At 37.5% G+C, this 14,494-nt stretch overlaps 1 protein-coding gene across 5 annotated transcripts in view; it reads left to right on the top strand.

Annotated features, from left to right (window-relative positions):
* Window positions 1-14,494, top strand: part of CACNA2D1 (calcium voltage-gated channel auxiliary subunit alpha2delta 1) — a 439,617-nt gene that overhangs the window by 404,345 nt on the left and 20,778 nt on the right. For all 5 annotated transcript variants that reach the window (XM_075427738.1, XM_075427739.1, XM_075427736.1 and 2 more), the window contains 12 exons: window positions 624-721; window positions 3,808-3,892; window positions 4,101-4,163; window positions 5,132-5,235; window positions 6,468-6,554; window positions 6,924-6,991; window positions 8,280-8,318; window positions 10,322-10,393; window positions 11,009-11,161; window positions 11,257-11,309; window positions 14,097-14,152; window positions 14,296-14,425. In XM_075427738.1, the coding sequence (XP_075283853.1) occupies window positions 624-721; window positions 3,808-3,892; window positions 4,101-4,163; window positions 5,132-5,235; window positions 6,468-6,554; window positions 6,924-6,991; window positions 8,280-8,318; window positions 10,322-10,393; window positions 11,009-11,161; window positions 11,257-11,309; window positions 14,097-14,152; window positions 14,296-14,425 (1,008 nt within the window). The remainder of the gene's footprint in view (window positions 1-623; window positions 722-3,807; window positions 3,893-4,100; window positions 4,164-5,131; window positions 5,236-6,467; window positions 6,555-6,923; window positions 6,992-8,279; window positions 8,319-10,321; window positions 10,394-11,008; window positions 11,162-11,256; window positions 11,310-14,096; window positions 14,153-14,295; window positions 14,426-14,494) is intronic.

The raw sequence follows: 14,494 nt of genomic DNA, 5'->3' as shown, positions 1-14,494 counted from the left end.
TTCTTATTTGTATTCAGTAAATTGCCTAATGATGTGTTGCTTTATTTTATTACATTATGTAAAGGACAGTAGTTTACTGTTTATCTGTTTTGCATATGTCAAAACAAAGAGTGTTTATATACTTATGTGCTATTAAAATTTCTTTTAAGATTTCTCAGAGGATAGGAACTCATCCCGTAAATCTGGCCTTAGCTGAGCATGAACTATGTTTTAAAGAGCAGTTCATGTACTTTCCAATACAGTTTAACCCAGAAGCAGTCTAAATTCACTGGGCATTTTCTTGTTCAGATGACAGGCTCTATGGTCTCCTAATTTCATGGGCACACTAGCCCTGAGTGCTTTTTCTGGGAATCTATGCCCTATCTCATACATGGAATTTTCTGATAATTCAGATTTAGGCAAGACCTTGAACTCTTTATTTCCCATAGATGCCTGAAATATGGTCAACATTCAGTACTGACCGTGGTAGTGAATTTCTGTGGTAGTGAATTGCTGTAGTAATGCCAGCAACCTCATTGTAGTTGCACAGTCCTGCTTGGACTTTAAAGTTGCTGAGCCATGTTCGTCTGCTTTAGTAACAAAGGAAACAAATCTGAGAAAACTGATGTTTTGTTGTTTTTCAGAGAATACTGTAATGATGTAAAAAAATCAGAAAACAACACAGAGTTTCTATTAAATTTCAATGAATTTATTGACAGAAATACTCCAAGCAGTCCGTCCTGTAAGTATTCTCAAACCACTGGAATTTTTCTTAGGAAAATACTTACTTATAAATTACAATTAGTCAAAACAACAGCTTTCATGCCCACATCACATGATTTTGGGTTTTATCTTGGATGATTTTTTTTAGCAGAAATACATCTAGATTTGCATTTTGCAATCCAAGGTAGACATTGTAAAATTAGTTTGTGGTATTCTGGATTCATTTCAGAACATTTGCAGGGCATTATGCATCCAGCATTTTCCATGTTTCCCTTCAGCATTATGTTCTAGCAGCAAACAACTGCCAGTTTGTTTTAATACACTCCAGATATTTCAAAATGAAAGGTTTTTTTCTCTTGAGCACATAAGCTAAAGTAAGTCTCAAATAGACCTCAAGATCTTGTAATGAAATCTTCAGTCTGCTTTCTTGTCAGCTTACATAACCAAAACAAGTAAAGAAAAGATGCCAAGAGCTGATATAACCAATAACCAGCATGAAAGATAAGGAAGTTCTGTTGCTGGTTCACAAACTGGTTAAAGAGATCTCACTTGGGCATGAGTTGTTGAAGACCATAGATTCATGTAACTGCTGCAGTGCTGAGCACTGGGCTTTGGGAAGGTGCTAACGGGTTTAAACTGGGCCTCAATCTCTGTTTAGAATAAATGAGGAGTTATGCTTTTGAACGATCAGTAATTTTGAGCAATCAGTAATGCACTTAAGTCACGTTCTCATGAAAAATTCAATGTTTGGATTTGTTTATTTATGCATACAAATATGTTTAGCATCATTAATAATTTATAAACAGTTGGAATAAACTTTTTTTTTGTCTTGCATTCCTGAGTCTTTTTAACATGTTGCTGTCAGGGATCACTGATCAATTCAATAAGAATCTCTCTGCCAGACCATGTAACTGAAGGAATGTACACTTAGACATGAGATCTTCTCACAAAAGGCTATTTTTGTATGCATGTGTGGGTGTTTGTTGTTGTTTTTAATAATCTTATTCGTTGACACATTGCTGACTGACTGAAATTTTACTTGAGTCCCTTGACTCAGTCTTGGAAATGAAAGCTTTCACTTCAAATGATTAAACCAGTTAATAAATGAAAACTCTAGTTTAATAGTCACTAGTTACATAAGCAAATATTGAGGACACATTTAGTGATATTGTAGTATACACTAGGGCTTGGTAAGTAATTATGCCAAAATGTTTTCAAATTATTGCTATATTTCATTTTGGAATCCACAGCAAAATTCACTTTTTTCTTTATTTTTTTCTGATAATTAAGTTACTTTAAAAATAGCCTCCTGAATAAGTAAACAATGTGGAATAAAGGAAACAGTGGCTATGGAAATTATCTCAGCTAAAACTGCTTTTCAAAAGGAATAACTGGTAAAATCCCCAAATTGAAATAATCTACATACTATAAATTTAATGCCTGTCGTGTTTTGACTCACCCCATCCAACTTTAACCTGTTAGAAGTAGGCCAGGAGTATAGACAACTACCTCTGCTGTTACTAAGGGGACAGTAAGAGCAATTCACCCTACTTGTCTTAGACATCCTCTTTACGTAAGTAAGCAAGTCTCACTTTGCGAAGATGCATGCAGTACAAGGGCATCCTAAACAAGAGGTGCATCCAGTAAAATATTAGGCGTCTGTATTAGCAGAGATAAACATCACTCTAGGAGACATATTTTAATGTTTATATTCAAGCAGAATTTCAGTTTAATTTCTAGGAAAAAGTGAATGCAGCAAAGCCCTCCAAATTTCATCCTTGAGTTAATTAGTGTGGTTTTGTCATTACTTTCAGCTGAAGAATTATTTTTAAAAAGGTACCCTAACTTCTATTATATACTCTACTATGACATTGTGGTGTGAATAGGGAAGGTGACTCTGTGGCATTTGATGCAGTTTAACAGCTTTACCTAGGTCAGCCATGTAAATGTATCTAATGAGAATTAATGTATTAAGATGATATCAGACAGTGCTTCCTGCTGGTAAATCAGAGCTGCTGGCTCTGCGTGTAGCATGCTCACACATTCAAGCGTTAGTGGACTTGATGAAAAAGCGTTTTTGCTAAAGCTTATGAAGCTTTTCAATACCCAAATACATGTCCCTATTCATCTGTTTTGTGAAAACAGCTTGAATTAGAGCACTTTTTTAACAAAAAAGGTCAATATATTTTCTGGAATCTGAGACTTAGGGTGAAGAACAGAGCATGTTTATTTTTATTTTTCCCCAGAAGGACTTTTCAGTCTTGTTGGCAAGGCCAAGTGGCTGGGGTTTGGCAGGATCAAGATCTGCAGGCTCCAGTAATGGAACAACTGATTTACCGACACTGATTTACTGTGTGACATTGAAGAACGAGAGCCAGATTTTCCCTTTACATTATTCAGCTCCAATTTAGCCCTCTTTTCTTTCCCATAGTGATAAAATCTGTATTAAAGTGTGTGCTTACTTCTGTTGACCATTCCTAGAGCCTTCTCTGGCAAAGCAGTACTGACAAAGATGCTTGAGAAGCACTGACTTCTAACCATATTTTCAAAGATATTTAGAAATGACATATCCATCAAAGCTACTAATTCAAAATTAATTTATTTCCCTGCACCCATTTTCAGATGGCAAATAGGCTTTTTTGAGAGTCTTGGACTTAGCTGATTTAAATATATTTATATAGTAGTTGAATTATCTCCATTTTTGTAACATGTAAGAGTAAGTATAACTAAGTATTAAGTATTGTTTTGTTGCATCACCTGAGATAAAAGTGTTTGAGTGAAAGCATACTTTAAAAATGGATTAACTTCCAAATTTAACATAGGGGTTTTGCAAAGCTAGGACTTGTACCCTTATCACCTTGTGTATTCCTAGGACACAAAGATAGTTTTCTAGGATATGATGAAGGAAAAGTTTCATTGAATTCAACAGTGCCAAAGTGTTTTATTTAACAGTAAGTACTTAACATAATTTGAAGTTAGTATGTCTAATACAAACAGCCCAATTTTTGTGGCTGTAGCATCTTGACAACTCAGAATCTCATTTTAGCCATTTAATGAAACTCCATGACATAAAGTTTCAGCTGAGTTTCTTAACTCTTTTGATAGGTAATACTGATATGGTCATCAGAGTTTTGCTGGATGCAGGATTTACAAATGAACTTGCTCAAAATTATTGGAGTAAACTGTCCCTGTAAGTAATCTTTTCGTTGACTGATTTTTTAGATGCATTTCAAAGTTTGATAATAAAATGATATACATGTGTGTATATACATATATACAGTTAATACTTACACAAGATCGGTATTTAATTCAGTTATGCACTTCAGTGGGAACCCTTGACATAGGAACTTCTGAGACTTTCAGTCATTTTTCATTTTAAATCTTATTTTTATTTACAGTGATGGAGTTGTTGCACAATTTGTTGTTACAGATGGTGGAATTACTAGAGTGTTCCCCAAAAGGTAACAATTATTATCAAATATTATAATATGATAGTATCGAAACCTGAAGGGGTCGAATGTTAAATAATGGAGTTATTGAATGAAAAGAAATGTCTCCTACGATCTATCTGTACTGATATCTATGAAATTAATGGAATGTTTTGTTTTTCTTTGCTTTTACCTATGTCACTGCTTGGAAAGGATCTATAGCATTATTTCCATAGCAGGTCCTTGTAATCCAAGTTTCTAATCAGTGTAGAGTAGCAATAAAAGCAGTACCCTTGTGGTAGTAGTGGGGCCATGCTAATCCCTAATTACTCCTAAGCGCTCATTTGTTTGGCAGGCCTGCAGGCTGCAAATACTGTAAAGGAGTACGTGATTTATTTATTTTTTTTAGACTAGTAAGAGCAGACCAAATGGTCCAGGGACTTCAAGACAGAAAAAAGTATTATTACCAGAGAGCAGAAAGGGAATGTGAAAGTGGTCATATAATAAACTAGATACCCCCGTCAGTGACTGGGAATAGTAAGGGCACCAGTACAGATACACTGGTAAATTGCATATTTATCTATTTTCTTTGGTTATCCTGTGTTTCCCCAAAATGGGTAAATGACAATGAATTTTACTCCCAAAATCCGTTTCTCTTCTGTTTTGGTGTTATTAATGATGTAAAATCTTTTGGGATGATTTCTTAAAAGACAGCATGTGCTATAAAGATCTGTTTATATTTTGTTGCAAATAGTGTCACAGTTCTATTTGTATCGATATATCTAAAAATCATGAGGCAAGATCTGTGTTGTTCCAAGAATGCTATTTTCTTTTTTTTTTTTTAAGTTTTTTACACCTGACAGTTAACCAGTGAAAGCTGACAAAGTCTGACTAAATGAATCTCACATTCTTTGTGACTGTGAAACATTTAAAAAAAATCTGCAGCACAGATTTAACGAGACTCTAACTATCTTTTTCTGATCACTATTTTTTGTGATTAGGGCAGGAGAAGATTGGTTGGAGAATGCTGAAACTTATGAAGTCAGCTTCTATAAACGGAGTTTAGATAATGACAACTATATTTTTACAGCTCCGTACTACAACAGTAAGTAATCACTGTTTTGAAATGTCAGAGCTAGCTAGGTCAATGTAAGCGTACTTGTGGAAGTTTCCCATACCAACTGAGGTCACTGACAAAAGACACAAGTGTGACACTTCATAAGGAAAAAAATCTTGGGGCATCACCCATTGTTAAGGAAAAGGTAGCTAGGAGGACACTGAAGAAGGGACATCATAATTTGTCATCGACTCTGGTGGCACTGTAGGCTCAGAATTAACAAAGCTGAAAACATGCGGAGTACTGGTGTTCATTTATTATACTGAAACACTGTTTCGCAGAGATGCTTTGGCAGAATTATCTTCAAAGGAAGTGAAAGAAAACTGCACTCTGGAACAATAACACTACCTAAAAAAGCCTTATTTGAGCCAAGTTCTGTAGACTTGCGTGGCACCAAACCTACCTTGGGGGAGCAGGTTCACATCTCTGTCCGATGCACCACTGCTTAATTTAAACTCTGCTTTTGAATTTGATTTCAAATTGCTGTTATTCACCAAAAATGGTTCATTTGAACAATAGTAAGTGCTCATTACTGATGTGAGCAGCATTAACTTTTCCAAGCTCATCTAAAAGCAGATGCTACTGCAAATGACATACTCGTCTCTTAAACATACGGGATCTTTTACTGCTGTTATTTCATACTTATTTATTGTGTCTTTTCTCAACAAAATATTAACAAGATAAGGAACTAAATTCCCTGAAGCTTTTGTAGTTCCTCAAAGAGCTCCAGTGAATGTACTTTTAACTTGCTTTTTCATACTAAGCAGCATTGAAAACAGGCTGAAGTCCATCAGAGAAGTAATTGTTGGTTAGTGAGTGGTATCGGGACACCCTGCATTGAAAAATACACAGACGACAGCAGGATAAAATCTTTGGCTCTAATCCCAGTCTTAACAGAGCTGCTCACATGCATAAAGCTATTCATGGCTCTGTCTGCAGAAAAAAAATAGGCTACAGTAACTTTATGAAGCAGTGAAACTGTGTACAAAAAGAGAATGAAGAAAAGTAAACAAAAGTATTTCGGTCATCCAGATGTTGGTGATCTGAGCTATTACAGGTGATAAATGTGTAGTACAACTGAGTCAGTGCTTTTGAACAAGGATTTTTTTTTTTTTTTTATCATTCCGGGTATTTGAGTAATCATCAATTTCAGTTTCAGAGGAAGAGGTTTTTATATCACCTTAACATTTTCTTTTTTTTCTCCCCTTCTATACTCTCAGAAAGTGGTGCCAATAGCTATGAAACAGGCATCATGGTAAGCAAGGCTGTGGAAATAACAATTAGTGGGAAGCTTCTGAAACCAGCAGGTAAGAGAGAGTGCTACTTAAACTCAGAATATATTAGTTACGTGGCTATTGCTCAAGAATGAATTAGAAATTTAATTGAGATTTCAAAGGAACTTCACTTTATATAACATTCTTTTCTCTGAGACTGTTTTAATCTTGCTAGTGGAAATCAAGCCAAAGATCTGGCTGTGTTTGAGTAAGAGTGCTTAATTTATTAGTCTCATGAAGGACGTTGGTGGTCAGACAACTGAGCAAAACTCATATTTTATCCTTTTTCCAGTTTAATAATTTAGATGTTATTATAATTTTTTCCTCTTTTTTGAGGAGTCTACAGTTACCTTTTTTTTTTTTTCATTTTACTAAAAAAGACTTTCATGTATTTCTTGTTAGTTGTTGGAATAAAAATTGATGCAACCAGCTGGATGGAAAATTTCACAAAAACCACAATCAAGAGCCTGGTAAGCAATTGACCAAGTCTTTTTTGAACTTTATTTGCATCTTTCAAAGCTTCAGATGCAAATAGGTCTAATGGGTCTTTGTGACAGAGTCACACTGATGCCTAGTTGCCAAGAAGTTGTGGTATTTAAATCGTCCAAATGCACAAAATAAATCTATGTGGAAACAGGCTGTATTTTGTACGTGTCTTGCTTTCATAATTATAGAATGTGGATAAAGATGAAGAAAAATGACATATTCCATCCAGTAGGCTCCCTACTAATATTATGCTGTAGCACTGAATAAAAGCTGCAAAAGAATTGGGTTTTTTTGAAAAAAAAAAACAAACAGTATTATGGTGAATCTTTTTATTTAACATGGAGGATGGGTGAGCAGTGAGGATTTATATGGCAACCAACATCATAGCATTTTAGCAGAACTTGATGAAATAGGTGCGTAAGCTTAGGTGTAAATGGGAAGGAGGCTAAATTGAAGGGAAAACTAAGGAATTAATAGTACATTGGGAAAGGAGAGGCCCAGAATGAAGATGATTGTGGATGAGGTAATGTTGCTTGGTTGGTTGTATATTCAGGGAATCGATAACAGTGTCTGGCTGTTGTAGGTATTGGAGCTGTAGTTAAATGGGCAGGCAAATGCATTGCCTAAATGTCAGAACAGTTAAGGACAAAAATACACAACGACAGAACTAATTGGAGAGGAGTGACTGCAGCATTATCTGGTAGTTGTTTTGCTCAGGACATAATGCAAGGAGACAGTTTTGTGTGTATATATACACATATTGCAAAGAAAAGGAAAAACATGTTCGTAATCAAAGCCATAAAAGCTAACTGGAGATGGTGGGCTTCCTTTATCTCATGGGAATCCCATGCTTTGAGACTGGTGAAGCTTTTCATGATCAAAAAAGATACTTGGCAACAAGTTTTCTGGGTTTTCTTTCCATACCCCAAACACATGGAAATGCAGATGTTCCTTCGCTTTTAATTTATACTCAGAACACTGACATGCTGACAAGACCCCAAACTATTTGTCTCTAATATGGTGACCGCTCTCAAAAAGGGAGACGTACCAGAGACTTTGTGAAAGACAGTAGAGATTGTGCTGTTGATAATTACTGAAAACAGGTTTACAGAGGTATTTGTGATAAGTGACACACACTCAGAATTAATCTTGATTACTATACAAATATGGAAAATCAAGCCACTTGTTCTTGTCTTGATTGATTAATATCACTGCAAAATACAGTTGCTTTGGAAACATATTTTGAAGATTACCGTATTTCTCTTTTTTTAGTGCAACAGTGAAATCTGTGGCTGTGAGAGAAACAGTATGGTAAGAATATGTTCAGTTTATGAATATCCGGCAGATTATGAAAATTCACTAATTCTCTCTAGATTTATCACAGAATCACAGAATCACAGAGTGGTAGGGGTTGGAAGGGACCTCTGTGGGTCATCTAGTCCAACCCTCCTGCCGAAGCAGGGTCACCTACAGCAGGCTGCACAGGACTGCATCCCGGCGGGTCTTGAATATCTCCAGAGAAGGAGACTCCACAACCTCCCTGGGCAGCCTGTTCCAGTGCTCCATCACCCTCAGAGGGAAGAAGTTCTTCCTCATGTTCAGACGGAACTTCCTGTGCCTCAGTTTGTGCCCATTGCCCCTTGTCCTGTAGCTGGGCACCACTGAAAAGACCTTGGCCCCATCCTCCTGACACCCACCCTTCAGATATTTATAAGCATTTATTAGGTCCCCTCGCAGCCTTCTCTTCTTCAGGCTGAACAAGCCCAGCTCCCTCAGCCTCTCCTCATAGGAGAGATGTTCCAGTCCCCTCATCATCCTCGTAGCCCTCCACTGGACTCTCTCCAGTAGCTCTTCATCTTTCTTGAACTGGGGAGCCCAGAAATGGACAGAGTACTCCAGATTAGGCCTCACCAGGGCAGTGTAGAGGGGAAGGAGAACCTCCCTCGTCCTGCTGGCCACACTCCTCGTGATGCACCCCAGGATCCCATTGGCTTTCTTGGCAGCCAGGGCACACTGCTGGCTCATGGTTAACCTGTCGTCCACCAGGACGCCCAGGTCCCTCTCCACAGAGCTACTCTCCAGCAGGTCCACCCCAAGCCTGTGCTGATGCATGGGGTTGTTCCTCCCCAGGTCTAAGACAACTATTCCCTCATTGTTATTTGGGGGTTAATTTTACAAGAAACAGGACTTAGTCTTTTGTGTCTTGAGAAAATATGAAGATTAGGAGGGGAGGGGGTGAAAGAAGGTGTAAAAGTCAGGGGAAGTGGTTGCTGCAAGAATCATTGCAATGAGGTTATGCGAACTAGAGGGAAGAAAAAGAATAGAGTAAGAGCAATAGAGAGTGATGTGATTAAACATGTGAGAAACATGTAATGGTAACTTTCAGAGTAAGAGGAGAATCCTGAGGAAAGAGAATAATTTTTAAAAAATCTGAGAAAAAGAAATCTAGAAGAAGAGTACCTTAGAGAAGAGTAAATGTAACCTGAAAAGCACCGGGGTATGTAATGTGCCCTTCAACAGTCATTAGTCATCCTCCTTTCCTCTGTTTCCAGCTCGTGCACGATTTGGGGATCCCATTGCTCTGCTAGCACTCAGGAGAGCACAGCTTCAGGGGCTGTCACAGTATCAGGTTCTGCCATGTGCTTAAAAGCTTTCTCTGCTCAGGTCTTCCGTGAGTTCTTTTGTGGAGCGTGAAGATCATTAAATGCAGGAGTTGCAGCAAAAAGGGTATTCTATGAGGTTATCTGTTTGGCCTCACTGCTATCTCTCCAATCTCTGGCTGCAAGGATCTTTTACAAAGTGCGGACCGTAGGGACCCAGTGGGCTTCCCATTTCTGCACCTGACACCTGGAAGAAACCCACCACAGCCCTTGGAAGTGAAAATAAGCATGACTAGCAAGCTGAGAGTCTGGCCTTAAGAATTGTACCGTTAAAAGCTGCAAATGGAAAAGGACTTTAAGCATGGCTGAAGCACACGAGAAGTTGTAGTCCCTTATTATGACCTGAGATTCAATTACAATCAAATTGAATAAGGATATAGCACTCTTACAGCTAACAAAGTATTGAGCAAATAAGAATTTACAAAACAACTTTTATGAAATTAAGCCACAAATAAGCCTTTGATCTGTACAAACTTTTATAATACTGATAATGCTACTTATTATAGCTTAGTATTTGCCCTTGGCTATGGGGTTGTGATTTATCCTGAGCCACATAGATTTGAAGATACTTCTGAAGTGTTGATTAAAAAATAGTTTCTTACAGAGTGTTCTTTTGACAAATTCTGCAAAACATATTTTACTTTCTTATAATAGCATGTGGACTGTGTTATCCTTGACGATGGTGGATTTCTTTTGATGTCAAATCGAGATGAATATACACAACAGGTATGTATATTTTTACGTACAGCACATGAAGCACAACAGGGAGAAGTTTTATGAGAAAAAAAGAGCATTCACTCTCAGCTCACCCTAAGAATATAATCTTTCTGTCATTTATATATGCTGTGCCCATCAGAGTTTGAAAGAACAGGTCAGAAATTGAAAAACATTTCTGAATTGCAAAATGATTGCCACATCAGAAATTCTAGTTATTTTGCTAGTCTTTTTCACAGTCTTATTTATGGTTCAAGATGACGAACCTCTACCAAGCTGCACTCTTTGTGCTCTGCCCACAGGCTGGTAGGTTGCTGATGGATCTACGGGGGTGAGGGCAAGTAGTATGGTGTCCACACACCTGCTTTCTTGTATTCCTCTTGTTCTTCCCCAAGCAGGGTGGTCTCATTGATAGTGCCTTTAACAATTACTGAGTAACTGGAGTTCTCCAAGCAAGCTTTTGGGAGAGAAATAGTCAAACAAAAAAATAAATACATAAGCAGCACAACTGGATGAGTTATGTAGAAGAAAAAATAGTGGCAGAAAAAAAATCAGAACTGTTCACTTTTTTATCAGAAAGATACTTGGAAATACTTTATTTTATCTCCATAAATTCTTCCTCATCAGATTGGAAGGTTCTTTGGCGAAATTGATCCTGGCCTGATGCGAAACCTGATTAACATGTCCCTGTATGCCTTTAACAAGTCGTATGACTATCAATCGGTCTGTGATCCCGAAGAAGAACCAAAGCAAGGAGCTGGACTTCGTTCTGCTTATGTGGTCAGTAGTCCCTTGTGAGGTGACTGACATTGCCTTAAAAGTCTGCATGAGTTTGTACAGCAAACACAATCTCTGTTGTTTTTTTTTTTTCCCAGCCTACGATAACAGATATTTTGCATCTAGGATGGTGGGCTTCAGCAGCTGCCTGGTAAGTACGAGTGTGTGGGAATCTGTAAGTCCAAACCAGAATTATTGAGTAGGTTGAGACTGTTCAGTCTTCCCCGCCCTGCAAAACTGCTCCGAAGCCTTTGTTTCTGCAGTTTCTCATGGTGACAATTCTTAGCTACATCTCCCAACTCCTTGGAAAATTCCATTCAAAACTACTCTTGCCAGGTTTTGTGATTGTGTGCTCTGACTCTACAAAATCAGCTTCAGGAAGCAAATTTTGGATTAATGGTCTAAATCTGATTGGCAGGTGTGAAGGTTCAGGTGAAATATTACATTTAGAATTATTGATCACTTGATTCCCTATTTCAGAATATCGTCTTTCCTTTATTCTAGCAAGAAGTCTTAAGAAAATGAATTTTTGCTCATCAGTGAACCATTTTAAAAAAACACATGAAGCTTCTCTATTACAAAACGTTAAAAAGTCTTGCTTCAGCCTGCAGGACAACCAATATGTTCTCTGATGGCACAGTTCAGTTAAAGGTTCTCGTGACAATTATTAGTTGGTTCTTTGAACGGAATGTGAAAAGCACTACTGAACTATTGCAAGGAAGCAGATATATATAAAGCATTTTGGATAATTCTATAGTCATGTGTCCTAGTATTTTCTATAGCTGAGGGGAAAAATTGGTAAATTTGAACTGTTGCAGAGTTTTGGGACTGACCTTGAGAGAGGCAGGATTGCACCAGTAATTAGGTTTATTTTTCGCAATCACAATACATTTTAAAACTAAAGATACATTTAGGAGCTTTCTTTTCTTTTGATGTTGGTTTACACACTATTAATGATAGCCACAGAAATAATTCTACCTATTTCAGAGCCATGTAGAGAGACACCCCCGTCAGCTACTTACCACAGCACCAAATTGGGATAAGTAATTGAGACTGATGTGATACTTTTGCGTTGGTGTGAACTGTCTGTTCCTTTTTCTAAAGTTTTGTGATGCTTATTTTTCATAACAATTATCAAGCTGGAATAAATTACCTACTTTATAAAGCTAAGCGTTAAAATACATACCAGCTGCACAAACGTATAGTAATTTTCTCTCAGAAAGCACTATGAAGATTGTATGTTAGTTTTTATTGTTGGTTACATTTTGTTAACAGCAACAGCAAAACTCTCAGTTTTCTTGGACAACAGCAAACCTCAAAAACTAGAGATGGGCAATAATCCAGAAAAGAAACTTGAGCTCTTCTCAAACAGAGAAACTTTAGTTTATCAGTGTTCAAATCAAACTCAGTGATCTGGACTCAATTTAGACCTGAGGTTTATTTTGTGTGATGTTTAACTTGAAAGCACCACATGAAAGTACTTTCTATGGATATGTTTTTAATGGAATCTAGGTCAGAAGCAGGCAGAGAAGGCCATTAAGCAAGCAGAGTGAAAAGGGCTCACCAAAAATGTATTCAGTGAGGCACCTGGCAAAAGCATAAGAGAAACCAGGTTATTAAAGAAACTATAGTGTTTCAGGCAACAAGGTAGGATAAAGGTGTGAGTGATAATTTTCAAAATTTATGTGGAATACATCAGCATTTGGTTAAGAGAGCACCTATTGTTTCTCCTTCATGCTATTTTAACTCAGAAGATTTTAGTTTTCCCAGGCTGCCTTTTTCACTCAGTTCCCTGTAAATCCTGTGATAAGCCCTGATGAATGATGACTATTTTCTGTCCGCAAATTGCATTACTGTTGAATGCCATCAGGTCTCTTCTCACCCCTGATGGCTGGTGTGCTGTCCATCTGATGCTTCAAGGCACAAAGCTGTGGAAGTGACTCCAGAGCTTCTTCAGGCAGTGCCTGCACAGGGAAGGTGACAGGCAGACTCTGTTTCTTTACACCCGGATCATGCTGGATAAGGAGAAAAAGAAAAAATCTTGGAGGTTGAATAAAGTCATACAGTCGCTTCTGTCTGCAGAGCAGGCATTAGGACAGAATGAGATGAGGAGAGATCAGGTCATATTTGTAGGTAGCAGCAAACCTAAAACATGATGACAGGAAACTCCAACTGAGGAAGGTTTAAGCAGAAGCAGGGAGTGAAGGAACCTAATGCTTGTGATTGCTGTTTTGGCAGACTGGTAGAGGAGAAGGGGGCTATGTATGTGGCAAGCCAGTATTTGCTTCAAGCAAATAAAATAGGAAAAATATGATCAAGAGTGAAGAAAAATAATATGAAATAAATGGAGCTCTTTAAGCCTAACTGTTTTGGCAGCATCTAGGAGGAATATATATTCCATACCTCAAGAGCAGGAATAGAAATCGTTTTAAAAGTCAACAACTACAGTAATAATTTTTTATAATATACTTGTAATATTCCAGTGTTCATCTCCTCCTCAGCAATTTAATGAGCCTTAATCAGTGTAAAGTATCTAAATCAGGAGTATTTTCCCTGAGAGTGTTCAAAAGGAATTGTGGTTGGTTGAAGTGTCAGAGAAGCACCAACATGTCTCTGCCACCTCCTGCAGACGTATAAAAGCAGGGCATGGATGGCATGACAACATTTCCACTATGTGAGTTATGGGTGCACGTGGTAGCCAATCTCAACAGCAGAATTAAAGATGAGTGTGAAAGAAGACCTGGAAGAAAGCGTGGAAAGAAAACCAGAGTCAGACTGTAATGTTTAAAGAGACCCGGCTTTAATAATTGGCAAAAGCATATTTAGCCCTGATGATTCTGTTGTTAATTACTCTTATTTAAGTAATTTTTAAGGACCAAGTAAAATACAAAGAAGACAAAAAACCTTTAACAAATATGTATTATCTTTCTGTGTTCAGGTCTATCTTACAGCAGCTGTTTTTGAGCTTGACTTTTCCACGTTTTCTTGAGGCAGGTAAGTCAAGAGAATGTTAAAGAGTCAACTTTGAGTGAAGTAGAAGGTAAGAATTTAGGCTGGGGGCCATATCTGGATCTCCCCATTGTGTCTGTGACTTTAAAATGTTGTTGTTTATTTATTTATTTTCTTCTTTCCGTCAGCTGATATGGAAGATGATGATTTTGGTGCCGCCCTGCCTAAAACAAGCTGTATCACTGAGCAAACTCAGTATTTCTTTGAAAATGATGATAAATCTTTTAGTGGGATTGTAGACTGTATAAACTGCTCCAGGTAAATTTTCTTCAATTGAAATAATAACTTCTGGATAGTAATTTATTTTATAAAAGATAATCACACTAT

The sequence above is a fragment of the Opisthocomus hoazin genome, chromosome 8, assembly GCF_030867145.1.
Source record: "Opisthocomus hoazin isolate bOpiHoa1 chromosome 8, bOpiHoa1.hap1, whole genome shotgun sequence".
NCBI lineage: Eukaryota > Metazoa > Chordata > Aves > Opisthocomiformes > Opisthocomidae > Opisthocomus > Opisthocomus hoazin.
Note: the sequence above shows the minus strand (reverse complement) of the source record. Positions and strands in the feature narration are given on the sequence as shown.